Source organism: Camelus bactrianus, chromosome 1 (genome assembly GCF_048773025.1).
Source record: "Camelus bactrianus isolate YW-2024 breed Bactrian camel chromosome 1, ASM4877302v1, whole genome shotgun sequence".
Lineage (NCBI taxonomy): Eukaryota > Metazoa > Chordata > Mammalia > Artiodactyla > Camelidae > Camelus > Camelus bactrianus.
The window spans coordinates 102,368,447-102,387,911 of record NC_133539.1 but is presented as its reverse complement, the minus strand read 5'-3'; the positions used below and the strand labels follow the sequence as shown (position 1 = coordinate 102,387,911).

General features: G+C 37.7%; 1 protein-coding gene across 1 annotated transcript in view; it reads right to left on the bottom strand.

The window, feature by feature from the left end:
• SLC9A9 (solute carrier family 9 member A9) overlaps positions 1-19,465 on the bottom strand; it is a 500,318-nt gene that overhangs the window by 354,425 nt on the left and 126,428 nt on the right. The window contains exon 5 of the mRNA XM_010952224.3: positions 3,505-3,620. Within this exon, the coding sequence (XP_010950526.2) occupies positions 3,505-3,620 (116 nt within the window). The remainder of the gene's footprint in view (positions 1-3,504; positions 3,621-19,465) is intronic.

The following is a 19,465-nucleotide window of genomic DNA, read 5'->3' as shown; positions in this document are numbered from 1 at the left end:
TTCTCCACACCCTCTCCGGCATTTATCATTTGTGGACTTTTTAAAATTTACCATGTGTGAGGTGTTATTGTACTTTTGATTTGCATTTCTCTAACAATTAGTGATGTTGAGCATCTTTTCATGTTCTTGTTGGCTAACTGGATGTCTTCTTTGGAGAGATGTCTATTTAGGTTTTCTGCCCATTTTTGACTAGGCTGCTTTTTTTTTATATTAAGCTGTATGAACTATTTGTGTATTTTGGAAATTAGTCTCTTGTCAGTCACATCATTTGCAAATATTTTCTCCTATTCTGTAGGTTGTCTTTTTGTTTTGTTGATGGTATCTATAGCCATGCAAAATCTTTTAAGTTTAATTAGATCCCATTTGTTTAGTTTTTAATTTATTTCCTTTACTTTAGGAGCTGGTTGAAAAAAACTATTGCTATGATTTATGTCAAAGAGTGATCTGCTTATGTCTTCCTTTAGTAGTTTTATAGTATTTGGCCTTATATTTAGGTATTTAGAGGATGTTCTAATTTCAGTCTTCTACAGGTAGCTGTCCAGTTTTCCCAGCACCACTTGTTGAAGAGAATATCTTTTCTCCATGTATATTCTTGTCTCCTTTGTCATAGATTAATATATCATAGACCATAAGTATGTGGGTTTATTTCTGGACTTTCTATCCTGTTCCATTGATCTATGTGTCTGTTTTTGTGCCATACCATACTGTTTTGATTACTGTACCTTTTAATATAGTCTGGATTCAGGAAGCATGACTCCCCCAGCTCCATTCTCCTTTTTCAAGACTGTTTTGGCTATTCAGGGTCTTTTGTAAAACAGAGTAATTTTAAACTGCTCATCCTACTGTCATATGTACAAAGGTTAAAAAGAACCACAATGAACTCTAAAGCAGTTTTCAATAATCATATTTTAATAGTAATGTGTATTATACTGTTGAAAAAATATATTTAAAGGAAGTAAGAAATTATATTAATGTAATAGAAAGAAGAAAAGTAGGAAGAAGAAAAATATAAATGCAAATAAAAATTCAAGGCAGTTAAGTAAAATTCCTGAAATCCTAAATTGGAACTAAAAATATTAATATGAATTTGTGATATTATTTCTCCTTCAAAACAAATAAAAATATCTAGAAACAATGAGCAATCCAGTAGCAATGAGAATGCCTAGTGCCCACATTTTGGTCTTTAGATACATTTCCCTCTTAGAAAGAACCAAGCCTCTTGGAGAAATGTCTGGTCTATGTCAGAGTACAGGAAACATACAAGATAAGGTTGGAACACCTAATGTTTTTCCAAAACAAGAAATCTATGAAAGACCATTGGGTTCATGACAAAAGGATGCAGGAGAAACTTGAAAAGGCTCCTGGTTGTCAAAGATGGAATATTTTGATCATCAAAAAAGTATAACTACAGTAGTAGATTATAACATATCAACTATGTTTAAATCCATGTGTTGATATGACACTCATAAAAAGCCAACCCCACCCATATCCTTAGTCATATGTGGAGGATGCTAGGGAAATAACTCATTATTTTGAAAACAGAAAATTAGTAAATAAACAGAAAAAATAAATAATTTATCCTGATTTTTTCCTCAGATAATATCACAGGGCACTCAAATAATGGATCTGGAAAATTGTTTCTTTTAGGAGAATACCAGGTAATACATGCAAAAGGTAGGATAAAATTAGCATACCACTAGTTTGTAACCACTAATAATACTAGACTAAGCAGTAAGCATCAATTGGTTCTAAAGCCGTTCGCTAAAATGGGGAAGTCTGAAATGTGGTTCTCAAACTTTAATGTGTATATAAATCACTTGAGGATATTGTTAAATTCTAGAATTTGATTTAGTAGTTCTGGGGTTGAGCTTGAGACTCTGCTTTATAACAAGCTACCACATGGTGCCAATCAATACTGCTGGTCAGAGGGCTATTCTAAGAAAGAGAAAAGCAGCTCCTGGCACTTACGAGCTGGCCTGGTATATTAGTTGGGCCTTGTTCTTCAGCTGAATGTAAATAATTTCACAGAAAACATCAGACAAGTTCACTCTGTGAGCATGGATCAAGACAAAAATAAGACTACTACATAATCATATCTGCATAAACACAAATAATGAACACTGTCCAAACAACAAAATTGACCAAAGATCCCCCTATCTTGGCTATTATAAATGGCGCTGCTTCTTTACCATTTGTAGCCTTAGGCTCTATTCAGTCTTTCCTCCTACCGGATAAGACTTACTAAAATGCCCAATTACTCATGCTTCCAGACAGCATCTAATCCAGAGCAAAGCCCCAATTCCTTAAGCTCTCCCTAAAATCACTAAGCATAAGCCCAAGTCCTATAACAAGTCCTTTCTAACACCCTCTGAGAGATCCCATTGTTTCTCTGGTGAGCAGTCTCTTCACTACAATAAACACATCTTGTTCAACTACAGGTGTGTTTTGGTGGTCTTTGCTGGAGTAGCAATTCAGTAATGTGATGGATCAGGCTGACAGCTGAGTCACTAAACACTACACACTTTCCGATATGATTCTATAAAGACTCATAGTAAGCAAGTAATCTTGCCAAAAAAGAGGAACCTGAATCTGATTAAACCTCTAGATTTAATCAACAGTTTACAAGAAATACAGAGGATAGAGAAACACTTTAAGTACCATATTTAATTCAACCACAAGAAAAATTGCCTTTTTCCCCCTAACAAATAAGTGACAAGAAAAATAGAAGAGAGGAGGAACATATAGATTAAAAGAAACTCAATAGTCATAACCATCAATTGTAATGTGTAGCCCTTATTTGGGTCCTAATTTGTACACATTACTACTCAAACTGATAATGATGATGATAATGACAAAAAGACTATTGGGGATATCTGAACAGAGGCTAGCTCTTTGATAATATTTTTTAAATGATTATTAATATTTTTAGGTTTCATATTGACAATGGTAGTTTTTCAAAATATTTACAAATAAAATATGATGTCTGGGATTTGCTTTAACATAATTCAGTCACACTGGGAATAGTACAAGAGGGTATAGATAAAAATATTGATCATATTTGATAATTATCATAATTTGATTTGAAGTATATATGATAAATCTTTTTACTATTCTCTCTTAGTTTCAAAAGTTACATAGTAAATAATTTTCTAAAAATATTTTTTACTATTTAATTCAGCAAATCATTTTTGAAAGAAGTTAAACAGAGAAAAATTAAGGACCATAGTTCAAAATGGCTGCATATTCTAGAGAAATAAACTATAATGAATTTTAAAGAGTCTTTCCCATTACTAAAATTGCTTTCAAAACCATTTTTTGAGAGCTGTTAGAAAGTTCACCTGTTTCTTTTCTTATTTTTTTTTTGTAATCACTAACATGTATGTCAATTGCAAATGAAGAGGAATAAGGAATTATTATTATGCAGGCTCAGGTGATGGTCTTTAAAGAAACATTCAATTTACATGTTTGACTCTTAAAAGAAGAAAACATTATTTGGGCAATTACCTGGATCTGTAGCAGACATCAGTGAACCAAAAAACAAACAGTCAGTGAAATGAAAGTCTCCATTTTTCAGCTGGTCAGCATATACCATAGCCTTCACAAAGCCATAAATAATTAACCTGTTGAAGAGAAAAATATGATCTTCAAACCTCAAGTTGAATCCTGTATAAACCCATGCAATCATAGCTAACATTCTAATGTGCTTCCTGAATAAGGATCATTGCCAAGTTACCACTACTCTACCAATTCGTAGCCATACTAGTTCTCAGTACATTGTCTAAATCTCTTGACTATGAAAGACACTTTTACCAAACATCACAACTCCTTCACTTGGCAAAGGTAACAGAACATTTTAGAGTATATTTCAATGAAAACAAGATAAGTCTCAAAGATACAAAAAATAATCTGTCAAATATGGCATAGCAAATCAGGCCCACAAATGTGGTGGCTGGCTTGACAACTGTAGATGGCTCGCTTTTTTCAGGTTGTTTTGTCTGCTAGGAGATGTCTGAAAAGGGTTAAAATTTCAAGTCTCTCAATGCGATGAGATGGATATTATCTGCTCACAGGGGACCATGTCAACCAGCTAATGTACAACAGATGAGTCTGTACTACTGCTGGTGTCAAGACACTTCCACACCAGGTGGAGAATCACTGCTAGGTTAGAGTACCCGTAACTTCAACACGCTGTTGAAAATGAATCCTGAAAAGGTTACATTTGACCTTGCAAGGAAAGATGTTTTTTTCATGAGATTTGCCCTTCTACAGCTTATAAATTGTATTTAATTATTTAACTGACTGATTTTGCTAAATCCTACTCGAGGAAATACAGAAATTGCTGAACTGGACCATAATAAAATCACTAAAAGTGAGTGTAAGAATCCTTAGAAACTACAGACCCTCAGACCAATAGATGGTGTTCAAGTATTCACATGCATTTAAAGTTAGTTTGTTGAATGAAAAAAAAATGTTAAAAAAAAAGTTTGTTGAAAAATGTTCTAGGGCTGTGAGCATGACTAAAAAGAGTGTAAATCAGATATTAGAAATTGTAACGTCAATGAGAATGTAGATGTTTCAAATTCTGTTAAAGATTTCTCCATGAGAGACTATTTTAGACACACCTGCATTTAAATCCAGTTTCTACTACTCACTACCTATGTGATTTTAGAGCATTACTAAAACTTTCTGAGCCTCAATAGCCTTAAGCATGAGGTAGGGATAATAGTAATGGTTAGCCCATAGAGTTGTTTTAAAGATTATTTTAAGTAATATAAACTTGGGTTTTGACACATAGTAAATTCTCAATGAGATTATTATTATTATTGCTAATAATAATTATCATTAGGTAATAGTCACTTACTATTTCTACTTCACAAGTTTTAACTCATTTCATCCATGCATTGATCCTATAAGGCAGGTACTATTTGAATTTTACAGATGAGAAAACTGAATACTGGGTGATAAAGTAACTTGCTCAAGGTAACACAGTTGTTAAATTGCTGAACCCAGATTTGAACTGCATTATTTGACTCCAGTTCCCATGCTTTTAACCACCACATCAGATTGCCTGACAAACAGTTCTATGTTTTACATTATATGTTATCTCATATAATGTACTCTCAACTAGGCCATAAGGTGGTTGTTCTAGGTAGTACAAAGGGGCAGTAATGGAGTATTCCTAAGAACTTGGAAATAATACTACCTTCTGAGTTGAACTATTAAGACAATTTATAATGGGTTGGAGCACAGAGACCCAACATTGCTGTGAAGAGTGTGGATTCCCATAAGAAAGCCTGAATCTTAACCAGACTGCAGGTATTAACATAACTGAGAAAGACTCTGTGATGGGACACAGCAATGGTTTCTGGCAAGAGGCACAATCATGGCGGGTCACCTACATTCATCCCGGGGAGGCAATTCTGTTGGTTAACAAGGTGTACAGCCTCTGGACAGGTATAGGTTAGTTTCATTCAGCTTATTTGTTTATTCAATAGATATTTATTATTGAACCCCCACTATGTGTCAGGCTCTGTGCCAGGTACTTAAAATACATCAGTGAACAAGATAAAGATTCCTGTGCCTGCAGAGCCTGCATTTTATAGCAAGATAAGTGGCAATAAAAATAATCATAAATATTAATTATACATGTTGCCCACATCACTCTTTGAATTAGACTGCATGTCTGATGAACATTGGGAGATCTGGACAGTCCTGACTTTACCAGGGAAATGCTCTCCCATAGTCACCCCCTTCAGTCTCTTTGCATGTTAACCAAGTGTCACCACAGCCCTTTCTCATTTCAGCTACACTTCTAATATGGAGCATCAATAGGCTCTAGAATCAATATAACTTGATGACCTGTGACTCATATCTCTAAATTCTATACTCATTAGTTAATTTTATGGGTTGGGAATCTGAGGCTCAGCATTAAAATGACTTGCCCTATATTGCATAGAACTCATTAGATTGGGTAAGATTGAAAAAGTATATCCATATATATTATCCAGGCTCAGCAAGGTTATATGGAAACTAGAAGTCTCATACACTATTGATGGAAATAAAATTAAAGTCTTTATAAAAGCCAATTTGACAATTTATTTAAAAATTTTTTTTATATTCTGCAGTTTATTAAATGATTTCCTATAAATTTTGCCAAGAAACTACTATTATTTATTAATGAAAAATTCAAAGCAATCTAAATGTCCAGTGAATAAATTACAGAAGACACATATGATAAATATGCAACTAATAATACCATGTATGACAGTATATATTAGGCACAGAAAAGTAAATTTATAAAGCAAATTATAAAGTAATAAATAATAATTTCTAATTTTATAAAAATTAAACATAGGCACACACATAAACATAAAAAACTAGAAGCATATAGTCTAAGATGTTAATAGTGGTTATATAATGGAATTAAATGTGACTTTTCTTTTTTGCTTTTCCACATTTTCCAGTTCTTTTAAAATAACAGTCATAATAAAAAATAGCAATGCACATTAGTGAGTGCTGTTATGTGACACAAGAGACGTTTATTGTGTCATCCAATCCTTACCATTCTATGAGTTAGGTACTATAATTATTCCTTTTTACAAAGGAGAAAATTAAGATTCAGAGAGGTTAAATAAGTTTCCTAAGGTCACAGAAGTTAGCTTCTGAACCCAGGCTTTTGGATGCCAAAGCCAACATAACCACTATTCTGTAAAGCTTTTGAATTGTTTGAAATCAGGAGAAACACACACCCCCCTGTACACACTGTTCTTTTTTTAAAGAAAGTAAATGACTTATTCACTCCAAATCAATTCCTGGACACAAAATTACTATATATCCAATAGCTTCCCTGAGATAATAACAAAAAAAGGCAAAAAAAGGGAGACCATTTCAGTACGAGCTCAATATATTTTGTTATATTACTAACAATGGTCATTATCACTGGTAATTATAATAAGTAAATAATCAGTGTGCATCTACTAAGATCCAGGCACTCTTCTATTGATGATAGCTATTGACATTGTTATTATATTATTATAACTAACTAGTTATAACTATATTAACTGGGAGGATAAAAAATGAAAGCAAAAGCACCACCATAGTCTCACAGAGTGGTACATTCTAGCAGCACTTCCTAGAAAGTATTTCAGGTGGCTCAGAAGACAGGAAAGACGTAGTCTAATGGGGAGAGGGAGTTCAGTGAAGTCCAGCCCATGCAATGCCATGAAGATGGTAGATCCGAGTGAAATGCCTTCCTGGGGTCAGTCTGTGGTTAGGGGCAGCCTGGGCCACAGGGATGGGCAGAAGCAGAACTGCCATATAAAAAGCCAAATTGTTGATAACATTGATTCCAACAGACATCTACTTGGTGCTATTCTTTAAAAAGCAGAGTGCTTATGCTATGGAGGATACAAAGGTAAAAATCCGTGACCTGCCTTCAAAGAGTAGAGTATCACAGGATGAAAGTCATGTCACTTATGCTAACAGAAAGCACTGGGTAAAAGAGAATTTGGGGAAATGCCCTACACAGTGCTCCACACACTCACTTTATCGAATGCTTGTGATACACATACTGATTTTAAATTTCATGAGCTTGTTTCACACTATTAAAGCTCCACACCTAAAGACATGTTGCAAAAATGTTTCAAAATAAAATGTTCCAGAAGGCTCAACTGCTTGGATGATTTTTAAGTATGCCATCTTAGTCTTTCTCAGTATTTTTTAAAAAGAATGCAACTTAAAAAAAAATAGTCTTGATCAAGCTATGAATAGATCTACTGGAAAAGGCAGTTTTTTGAATTGCTAGAGATAAGCAAGGGAATTGCTGTTAGTTTGGAGACAGCTGTGTGGACCAGGCCTGTTAGCTGTCAGAAGAGCCACATCCCTGCCCGTGAAAGCATGTGAAACAGACCATTACATGGAGCCCAGTCTGCAGTGGGAAAGCCCAGCACCAACAGGCTCTGGAAGCAACACGAAGACTATAATCTGCATTGAGACTTCTGATTTCTATACTGAGACATTTCCCTTGGATAAGTATCTTTCCTTATTTATTTGTTCACATTTTATGGATAGTTTCAATCTCAACAGTTTCTTTTTTTTTCTGGGACACTTGTGTGGTAAGAAATTTTAAGATCTACCTCCTAGCAACTTTCAAATATACAAGGAAGTATGAACTATAGTCACTATGATGTACATTACATCCCCAGAATTTATTCATATTATAACTAGAAGTTTGCACTCTTTGACTATCTTCACTCAATTCTCCCACCTTACCTCACCCTGTGCCTCTGGCAACCACCAATCTGTTCTCCTTTTCTATGAGAGAACTCATAATTTATTAATGTTGGGATGGATGGGATTGGGAAGGCCTTCTAGACACATTCATTCACTGATGCATTCATTAATTTGTTCATTAAGTCATTCTTCAACAAATAAGTACTCATAGACATAATTCTTTCCCTCAGGGAGCTTATATATTATTGGGGAGCCAGATGTTTAATAACTAATTTATAATTTTATCAATATCGTGGCTAAGTCCTATGGAGAGAAGTACAGATTGCACATGTGCACACTTTGATCAGCTGTGGAACATTAAAGGGAGACTATATTTTATAGGAAAGATCACACGTTCAATTTTAGAAATGTTGAGGTTGAGGAGTTGGTGAGCCTGTTAGGTATTCAGAGTTAGACTTAATGACGGGGTTGCCCAAGGGATAGATTTGAGAGCAGAACGGTGTGGTGTATGTTACTGCAGCCTTGGATATGGATGAAAGTGTGATGAGAACATAAAGTGGAAGAGGGCCCATGGCTGAGGCCTGGGAACGCTGGCGTTCAGCATTTGAAGACGAGGTGGAGATGATGCGGAGCAGAGGACATCAAGAATCAGTCAACAGAGACATGAGTGTAATCTAGTGGAGAGTCTCAGGAGTCCAGAGAAGAGTGTTTCAAGAAGGAGGGTATGATAAATAGGGATGAATGTTGCCAAGGAGGGCATTTTACTTGGTGTTATTAGGACTGTGGAAGCTAAAGTGGGATTAGAATGGGTTGAAGGGCTCACAGAAAATGAGGAAATTGAGACAGGCAACATACCCATCCTTCCAAGGAGTTTGGCTTATGAAAGGGGACTGGGGTGAGATTTAAGTCAATCTTAGAGACATAAGGAAGAATTTGTGAAGAAGCTCACATCTCATGGCTGCTCACGAACAGGAGTTACAAAATAATAATTCTGCTTCATCAAGAGTAGTGGCACAAGGTGGTAAATATGAATTTGGGTGAAATTGTATGGACTTTAGAGGGTCTATAGAACCATCAGCTCCTACAGGTGTCAAAGAGATGAGTCTCTTATTTTTTCATTGTTTCTTACTGTATATATATATATAAACACACACATATATAAACACATACATATATATAATAGTAAATACATACAGTATTTACTGTCATAAAAGCCTTTACTAAGTCCCACAAGAAATGCAAAGATAAGTGAGGCATAATTTTCATCTTCAGGAAGGAGAGACAAGTCACATACAAAAGCAGAATGTGTGGTAGAAGGTGCTAAGTGTCCCAGGAGAGGTACAGATCAAGTGCACTGAGTTCACAGAGGAGCTCTCTTTACTTGGGGACTCAGGAAAGGCTTTGAGAGGAAGGTGGCATATTTGCTGAATCTGAAATACACATTTAAGTTAGGAGACTGCCAGCAATGTCTCATCTAAATGCGTGATGCCCAAACTACTGATTTTTTCCCCTAAAATGCAAAACCATTCCCACTGAAGGTGGTTTCTTTTTGACTCAGTACAAAACCCAAAGGGCAAAGAATCAAAACCTTTCCTTTAGCAATCTGGGGAATCATTTGCCATCTGCCACTCACTGCAGAGATGACAGGGAAAGGCCTGTCCTGACTGAGCTGTGGCTGTACATATGGCTTTTACCTTGGCACCCAGTATGGGGAGTTGTTGCCCCAAGAAGGCTTTTGTTACTGAATCAGGTGTTAAGATTTCACAAACTAGGCAACCTCTTTGGCCCATTCTATTTTTCCCACCAGTCTGAAGACATTGTTCCTTCTGTTTTATTGAAAGTTGGGGAGAAGAGGATGAAAGTTGGGGAGATGAGGAATCAATTGGGTGGCTTGTGGGTATGTTAACAGAAAATAGGGTATCAGGTGAAGCCCCATTCAGCTTGGCTATGGTGAGAAGTGAGCCCCTGCCCAGTTCCTGTATCAGATATCTTGCACAAGGAATCGGGAAGACTGCACACTGCCTGCCCTTTATCCTCTCTCCTCTGAAAGGGGTAGAGAGAGACAGTCTTTAGAGGAAGAGAAAGGTTGCATCCAACTTTTCTGTCCCTAAAAGTATAAAGGAGGCTGTTTAGAGAATGAGATGGGGTAGGAGGAAGGGGAGAAATGAGGGAGGGTTCATTGTCAAGGGCACAAATGTGTGTGTTGAGGTTGGGAAATTCTATGCCAGGACATTTGACCACTCAAAAATTTTTGTTTGCAACAGCCATCACCAAGACAACTGCACCTCCACAGTTCTCTCTATCCATGTCCTCTACTTTTTTCTTAGCTACCAACATCATGAAACCTTAATTCTTCTCAAGACACTTAATCTGTCATTGGGTAGTGGGCTCTCTGGCTCTGAGATTTTAAGAAGGAATAACAGTAATAGGAATAAGGAGGAGGAGGTATAGCTTAGTGGTACATGCATGCATGCTTACCATGCATGAAGTCCCAGGGTTCAATCCCCAGCACCGTCACTAAAAAAAAATTAATAGGAATAAAAATGGGGGGATGGGGAAGGGAATGAACATTTTAACATTTGTTGAGTTCTACTCTGTATCAGGCCCTATGTTAATGCATTTTATATATTTTTTGAATCACTCACACACACACACACACACACACACCAGTTAGTTGAGCAGCTATCATGAATCCTATTTTACAGACAAGGAAATCCAGCAAATGATAGAAATGAGATTTAAATACACGTTCCTTTCTATATTTTACTATTGGACACTAAGTAGAAAATTTACGATATCTTTGCCTTGGCTTTCCAAATTTAAAAAGTCGATTACTATATTATTTTTTTCTGGTAGAATGTTTTTGAAATGATACATAATAAGATCAGCTTTTTGAGGGTTAGGAATGGCCTAGAAGACCTTGCTTTTAGGCATCAAATTTGGCTATAAGAGGATATGGAAAGTGCCATGCCTTCCATGATTTTCCCTTTAAGCCAGTTCTATATCAGACTTTCTATGGGCCTAGAAGAACACATGGTCACCGTGTTTTTTGTTTGTTTGTTTTTCAAAAATAGAGAGGCTGCAGAGAGGAGGTTGTGATGAAATACACTATTCTTTAACCATGGCTGGGGTCTAGGGCTCTGGGATCTTGAGACCCTTGGAACAAAGTTAAATGAGTCCATTTCCCCACATACTCTACTGACCACTGGACTATCAACTCACCACCTTCTTGGGCCTCCCCTGGAGGCCCTCCAGCAATCTGTGTAGCTGCCTGCAGCGAATCAAGCCTCCCTCCTGCTAAGTGCTTCACAGCTGTTAAAGGAAATGTGATATAAATCCCAAGCATGAATATGGAACGGGCGTAAGTGGCGATGCTGAAATGCAGTAGGAGGTTCAGATCTACTGAAAGGTGAACTAAGCACAGTATTGAACTTAACCAGGCATCCTATTGCGTGTCTACTTATATCCACTTTCTGGGAGCACGCTGGCTCATTCAGGGGTGAAGGGATTGCTTCTGGGAAGACTGAGAGGAGCAACGAAGGCAGTGTAGGACTCAGTCACACTCACCAAAGGCATCCTGCACCCCAAACGACAACCTCCCTTGCAGAGCTTGTCAGTCTGAGCCAGCATTCTGGAATGCATGAGTAATCATAGCTCTGCTCCTCTCTCTACAGCCTGGGGATCCTGCCTTCTCCCTTCAGAACCCCATGTTAGTGCTTACTGGATATATTCACTGCTTTCTTGTCTCCACCCCTCTTTCAACTTGTATCACCACTGTCCATCCTCTGACGTGGTTAACACAGCTCTCGCCTTTATTTCATCCAGATATTAAATTCCACTCATGCATTCTTTGTGTGTCCATCTTATCTGACCAATGTAAAGAGAGATGGCACCTCTGGGCTGTGCTGCCTTCTGCCCTCTCTGTTCCCCTCTGCATACTACCCAGCCTAGCTAGATGCTAAGATAAACGTGATGTGGCTTATGTCTTTTAGGAGCTCATAGCTTAGGAGAAGGGATAAGCAACACGTATAAATAACTGGACTACTACGTGAGAAATAAGCAGTTTGGAAGAAACCTAAAGATAAAGTGGTATGGGGTTGAGGGGAGGAAAGGAGAAATATGGTCTGGGGGAAGAAAGCATTGGAGGTGAATCTTTCTTGAAGGGCCAATGGGGTGAGACATGAGTTGTGATAGGAGAAGGAGGAAAAGGAGGTGGTCACTAAGGAGTAACAAGGGCCACCAAAGCAACACATGAGGTGATGGATTTTTCCGCTATGAATTGCTATATAGTCTAATTCAGTGGTTTTCAAATTCTGCTGCATATCAGAATTGCATGGGGAGCTATGAAAATCATGATGCCCAGGCTACATCCCAGACCAAGTGAGTCAGAATCTCTGTAGATGGGACCCAGACATCAGTATTTTTTTTAAGTTTTTCCATTAGTCCAATATGTAGCCAGGATCTAGAACAAGGGTTCTAAATCACCACATCATGTCTGTAATGTCCAGACCAATCACCTGAGGATCAGCAGGTCTGAAATGGGCCTGAGATTCTGCATTTCTAATGAGCTCCCAGGTGCCAATGCTGCTGGTCCCATGCCACACCCTGAGTAGGAGACTCTAAATGAGGAGGCTGCTAACTAAGCAAAATTGCTCAGCCACTTGTGTACATTCTAGCCCTGATGGTAAGTTCCTTAAGGGGGCAGCACTTTGAATTCACAAATAGAGCTTGCCTGAGATGTAATTAATACAGGTTCACATGCAGATAAGCACCTAATACCCACGGCTTGGTGACTTCGTCTCCCTGCTGATTTGTGACTGAGTGGTGAGGATTATTGAATAGCATGTAAGGATTCTAGTTTTCAATTTGGAGCTTCTTGTAGAAGAAAATTTAAAAAGAGGTGGGGAAGGGGAAGTGAAAGAATGTCTCTCCCACTAAAATGTAAAATTTAACAGACTTCCATTATGCCTTTGATCTACAGCTCCATGGAGACTTCTTTCCTAGGTAGAGACCCGCCCTTCACTGACACAGGGAAAGAGCTGGATGACTGCTTTGGTCTCATCACATCTGAGGCTGGTCACTGCAAAGTTCTACTGAGTTTTCAAAAGTGGTAAAAGGAATCCTCAAGCTTTTCTTTCTAAATGTTTTTTTTTTTTTTTTTTTTTGTCAATCCTAGCAGAAATTTACAGGTTTGTTAAAGGAATACTGTGACTATTAAATGAAATAACAGGTTTCTTTGCTTTGGGCTGAACTATATCAAATCAGAAACTCTGATTAGTAGTACAAATACGTATGTGTGTATTACACATGCACACACACACATATACATAAATATGTAGACGTATGTATACACACACACACACATATAATCTTTGATCAATAACAAGTAAGGAAGCTTGGACAAAATATCTCCAACTATGAAATTCATTCAGGCTAAAGCAGTAACAGACGACCTGATGCCCCGCACAGTCAGGCCCTGGCCATTCCTTTTCACCTTTAAACACATGTGCGTGACTGTTGCCTCATCTGCTCTCACCCTTCCCAGGAGGTGGATGAAATAAAAGTCCATCATTCTCTTTTCACAGATGAAGTAACTGCCACAAGGAGCTTAGAGGCCTATGCACCACTTCACAGCCTTTGTTCCACTATTTTCCCAAAGGTGCGAAATTGAAACCCCTTGGAAACAGTTGCTTAGACCAGGAAAAAAAAAAAAAAACTTAAAAGTTATTCAACGCAGAATCTCTATTTAAAAACATAAAAACCACGACCCACCCAGGTTAATGACTTGGTCAAAGTCACACTGAACCTGGTTGGTAGAGGAGATAGGACTGGAATGCCAGTTTTCTCCTAAAGAGATTTCACTAGAACTGGCAGATTCCACAGACGATCTGCTGCCTGGGATTTCAGCAAAGGGAATAAAGCCTGTGATTTGAATATAATTTGCCTAATTTACTATTCCCAGAAAACTTCCCATCTCTTTTCATATTCCCTAAAGCATATTTATGTTCTTCAGCTGTACCATTTGGAACCCTAAAGCCAACTGCTGGTTGTAATCGAATGTAAATAGCAAGAAAATGCAACTCTCTGGATTTTTCCCCAATCAGATCAATTTTCCAGCAAGCAGCAAGCTCATAAATAATGTAGATGTTTAAGACATATTTAGCTCAGTGTAAGATGTTACACTATTTACTGTTTGATTGATGGCTTTAAAATATATTACCATTATTGGTGACAAGATAAAATGAACCATTTATCTTATGAGTGATGAAAATCAAACATTAATTCCTTGGCCTGATTCTTCCTTTTTCAACCATGTCAATATATTTTTGAAAACTTTTTGATCTAGAATGGAGAGATTCAAAATGGCCTGTTTTGCTTATGATGCATGTAATACAACTTCTTACTTGAAATTCCTTTGTAGTTATAAAGTGAATTTCTTTCGCAATATTTCAAATCACCTTTCAGAGCCCAGAGACATTGTTCTCATGGGTTTTTCTTCTAATAACAGAGTTTACCAACTAATCAAATATAGAAGAAATCACCAAAGTGATTTAGAGAACAAGAAAACAATAAAATATTTAATCCCATAAGGTAATTAAGTATTCCTTTACAGAGCCTGAGCTTTGAGATCACTGCTGCTGCTTCCCATCACTCCAGCAGCACAAGCATTTGCTGAAAAAAGATCATTTGGTTTGCTAAATCTTGCTACTCACAAGTGTCCCTGTCATAATATTAACTGACCAGACTCCAGGGCTAGATCTACATTAGGCCAGCCTGCACAATCTATGAGAACATTTCTGACAAATCACCCAGTTATCTGGTCTATACAACACCAGACAATTGATAGAACTTACTCTTCATCTGTGCCCCTACTTACTGTCAACTAACCCCCATCCACTTGACAAATGGACTGGCTTTACACTATTAGGCACTGAACTGAAGGGTAGACAGTTTGGCATACTCCCATGTGATTTGAGTTGAATTTTAGCAGTAAGACATAACATGGTGGTTTGAACCAACTACAGATGATTCATCCAAGTAAATGGATGAATTAAGAGTTAATGATTCGATTTCTTAACAACTCCATTCCTCTGGAGAATAAAACATCTGTTATTACCAAGTGTAATCTCTAAAACCACAACATAGAAGGAACAAGTGTCTTCTTCTTTATAAAAGTGAGTTTCAGAGAGAGAGGTAAGAATCAAGTTTATATGTGAAGTCATACAATGCACTGTTTTTTAAATTGAAGTATAGTCAGTTTACAATGTTGTGTCAATTTCTGGTGTACAGCACAGTCATACATGAATATACATATGTTTGTTTTCATATTCTTTTTCACTGTAAGCTACTACAAGATATCGAATATAGTTCCCTGTGCTATACAGTATAAACTTGTTTATCTATTTTATATATACCAGTCAGTACCTGCAAATCTCAAACTCCCAACCTACCCCTTCTCACCCACTTCTCCCCTGGTAACCGTAAGTTTGTTTTCTATGTCTGTGAGTCTGTTTCTATTTTATAAATAAGTTCATTTGTTGTTTTTTTTTTCAATGAGTGATATCATACGGTACTTTTCTTCCTCTTTCTGGCTTACTTCACTTGGAATGACAATCTAATGACAATTTCCAGGGGCATCATGTTGCTGCAAATGGCATTATTTTATTATTTTTTATGGCTGAGTAGTATTCCATTGTATAAACATACCACAACTTTTTTATCCAGTCATCCATCGATGGACATTTAGGTTGTTTCCATGTCTTGGCTATTGTAAATAGTGCTGCTATGAACACTGGAGTGCAGGTGCCTTTTTGAATTAAGGTTCCCTCTGATATATGCCCAGGAGTGGGATTACTAGCTCATATGGTAAGTCTAGTTTCAGTCTTTTGAGGAATATCCATACTGTTTTCCACAATGGCTGCACCAAACTGCATTCTCACCAACAGTGTAAGAGGGTTCCCTTTTCTCCACACCGTCTCCAGCATTTATCATTCATACAATACACTTTTAATTGAGCACCTACTATATACTCAGCACCCTGTAGGTACTGGGCATAAAATGGAAAAAAAAATAATGGGCATTCTACTCAGGTATGTAGAGAAGTAAACAGACTGTTGAAATCAGTTATGGTAAATGCCTCTGCCACTTTCTAGCTCTTTGATACTAGGCAAGTTATCTATCTCATCTTCTCCTCAGTTTCCTTGTCCATAAAATAGATATAATAGTCCTCCTTTTGTGTTATTACTAGAGAACCACTGCTGAATGATCCAAGGGATTCTTTAGTTCTTCCAGCTATCACTTTTGTCAGGAAACACAAAAGGCCACTTAGCACTAACATGTCCCTCAGAGAATCAGCAAACCAGGAGGCTCAGATTTGGAGCTACCAAGAGAAGCTTTTAATAGGTTGTTTTAAACATAGAAACATACATTTTCATCTAATTTCGCAATAGAAAGTTGCTAAGAACTCGTTGGCAAAGAGAATACTCCTTTCAATGTTTCTTAATACCAGATCTAGTGTTGTCAGCCCAGCACACATCAGAGAGCCTACCTCTGCTGACACCACCACATCCAATTTCAGGTGCCCTGAAGAAAACAGGCAAGTAGCCAAGCAGAAGATGGTGAAGGGAGGCTTGCCAAGAAGCCACAAATAGCTTAATAGGTTTGGTCATCCACATAATGAAAATAATCAAACAAATATCACAAAATTCCCAAAGCCTAGTGACTTGACAAGAGAAGATAATAAGAGAGGACAGATGTATGGCAAAAGTAGTGGAGGGAAAAGATATTGTATCAATGGATGTATATTTGTGTAGGTCTTGAGACATACTAATTTCACTGTATTCAACATTGTTCAGATCTCAGCTAAAATATTTTCTTATTCAAAGTACCCCACTGGAAAATGCCTCTTAAGACACTGAGGGGTCAGAAACATGTTAAATGGGCAAGAGATGTAGAGCTGGGTTTGCTACCTGAAGAAGGCCAAGAAGCAATGTGGCATCCAGAGTTTAGAACAGGAAGGTGATCATAAGAAGTAAGAAAGAGAACTTAATCTGTGTTCCTCCAGAAAATCAGGGAAAAAATGGTGGGAGGGGGGTGGACATTACAAAGAGTCAAATCAGCTTATTGAACAACTATTCAAAGAATGAGGTAGAAATGCACTATTGTGGGAGGTAGTGAATTTCCTTCCCTGGAGGCATTTAAGCATTCCTTAAGTATTCTACTAAAAGGATACTAGTTTATTATATGAAAAAAGATGAAGGCATACTTGAGGAGTGAACTTGGGAGGTAGAACTAAATACATTTTAAGGTAGTTTCAAATTCAAACTTTATGATTTTATAAAATCTGAAAAAAAAATTATTTTTTTCAATAAAAGCAAAGACCAAGAGCAGAAGATGGGAAACTCTGTAATTCACAATATTTTCTAGCATTTAGTCAGTTATCAAAGTCAAAATAAAGACAAGTTTGACAGGACCCAAAGTCTGGCACCAGGAACTGCTTTTGTTAATCAGCACTCTTTTCCTAACTTGACAGTAGCTTCTTCACAAATGCTTACTCTGAGATTAAAATGAAAATACGTGAAGTTATTCTTGTCTGTGTCAATACCTCAACCTTCCTAGGAGAGGGGAGGAATATTCACAAAACTCATTTAATTCCCCCCAAGACTGGGGAATAACTCACTTTTTTCCCCCCAGATGACTCTAACAGGATATCTAGCAGCCTCTCTACCACATCTAATACCCAGGCTCCTGTTCTGGCTTCTAAGATGATGAGTAGGTACCTTAAACTCAGCAGCTTTAATCCTGAACACAAGATCTTATCCATAACCCTGGGGTTGCTCCAGAGTCTCTTTTCTTAGCAAAGGCAGCATCTCCTACTCAGAAAACTGGAGGTCATCTTAGACACATGTCTACCTCTTCGCCATGTGCCTCCCCATAGGCAACTCATCACTAAACTGCTATTTCACTCTTGAACTGATTTCAGATATATCCAACATCTAGCCTAGACTACATCTCCTCTAGATATTCCTATGCCTGCTGAAATAGTCTCCTTGTATCCCCTCACTTTCTACCAATGTATTGCCAGAATCATTGTAAAACACAAATCTGACCATGTATCTCCATGTTCAAAATCTTTTCATGAGTTCCCATTGCTCTTAGATTAAATGCCAAAATACTTGTGGTGGTTATTCCTCTCCAGATCCATTCTCTATCCTTTCCACCCTGCTCTGTGCCCCAAGAGGCTACCATGTATGGGCTCTATCACTTGGCTCCCTTATTCTCTAGATTTTGGTTAGATTTGACCAATGGGTTAGTGGGGTAAAGGGACACTGGCAGGAGATCAGAGTGTGAGAGAAGTGTAAGAGTTGGGTATTTATTCTTTATTCTTTCAGTTCTCTCCCTTCAGGGTTTATATGGGCTCTTTGTTCTTCAATAAAGGTCACAACTCCATTCAGTTGGTCCTGTCCACACAGATCTCATCTCAAGTTCTAGTATCACCTCATTCCTTTCCCCCTCAGATTATGATGCCCCACTGTTAGTAGCCTTGGAAACTGGACTATCCTTACAGTTTTTCTTTGCCCTGCCCACATCTTTTAAATAGTTCTCAAACATCACTCTTTCAGGACACTATTCTGGATCCTCCTGCAAGAGTCAGATCTGCTTAACAGATCTTTTAATAATGCTTATACTTCTTCATAGCACTCACCATAGAATTAAAAGAGTAACTGTGTAGCAGACTGTCTAATCTCTGTCCTTCCTCCTAGGAAGAGGGTAGGGACCATCTCTGTAGTAGCCATTCCCAAATCCCTAGAACACTTACACACAAGTGCTCAATAATTATCTATCAAATGAGAGCGCTGGTGAGAGTGGAGAAGAAGAAAAGATAGAAAGGAGGGACGAGGTGGGAGTGAAAGAGCCCCAGTCAGAGCCAACAGAGCCATCACCCACCAAGGACGTCCACGCTGTAAGGCCAAGAAGTGAGGGCAGCAGAGGCTGTCCTCTCGTTGTTGTAGAAAAGCTGGGGGAGATATGACATCAAAAAGTTGTTTGGCAGGATACTTTTCACAAAGAGATTGTTTGTCAAAGAAGATATCTTCAATTAAATGCATTTTCATAATGTGAGGTTTATCCCCAAAGAGTAAGTCACTTCCTGTTACTGCAGCTAAGCCACCATACAGCAACTTAGCTGGATTTGGCACAGTTGTTACCTGGAGATGTTTTCAAAAGAGAAATG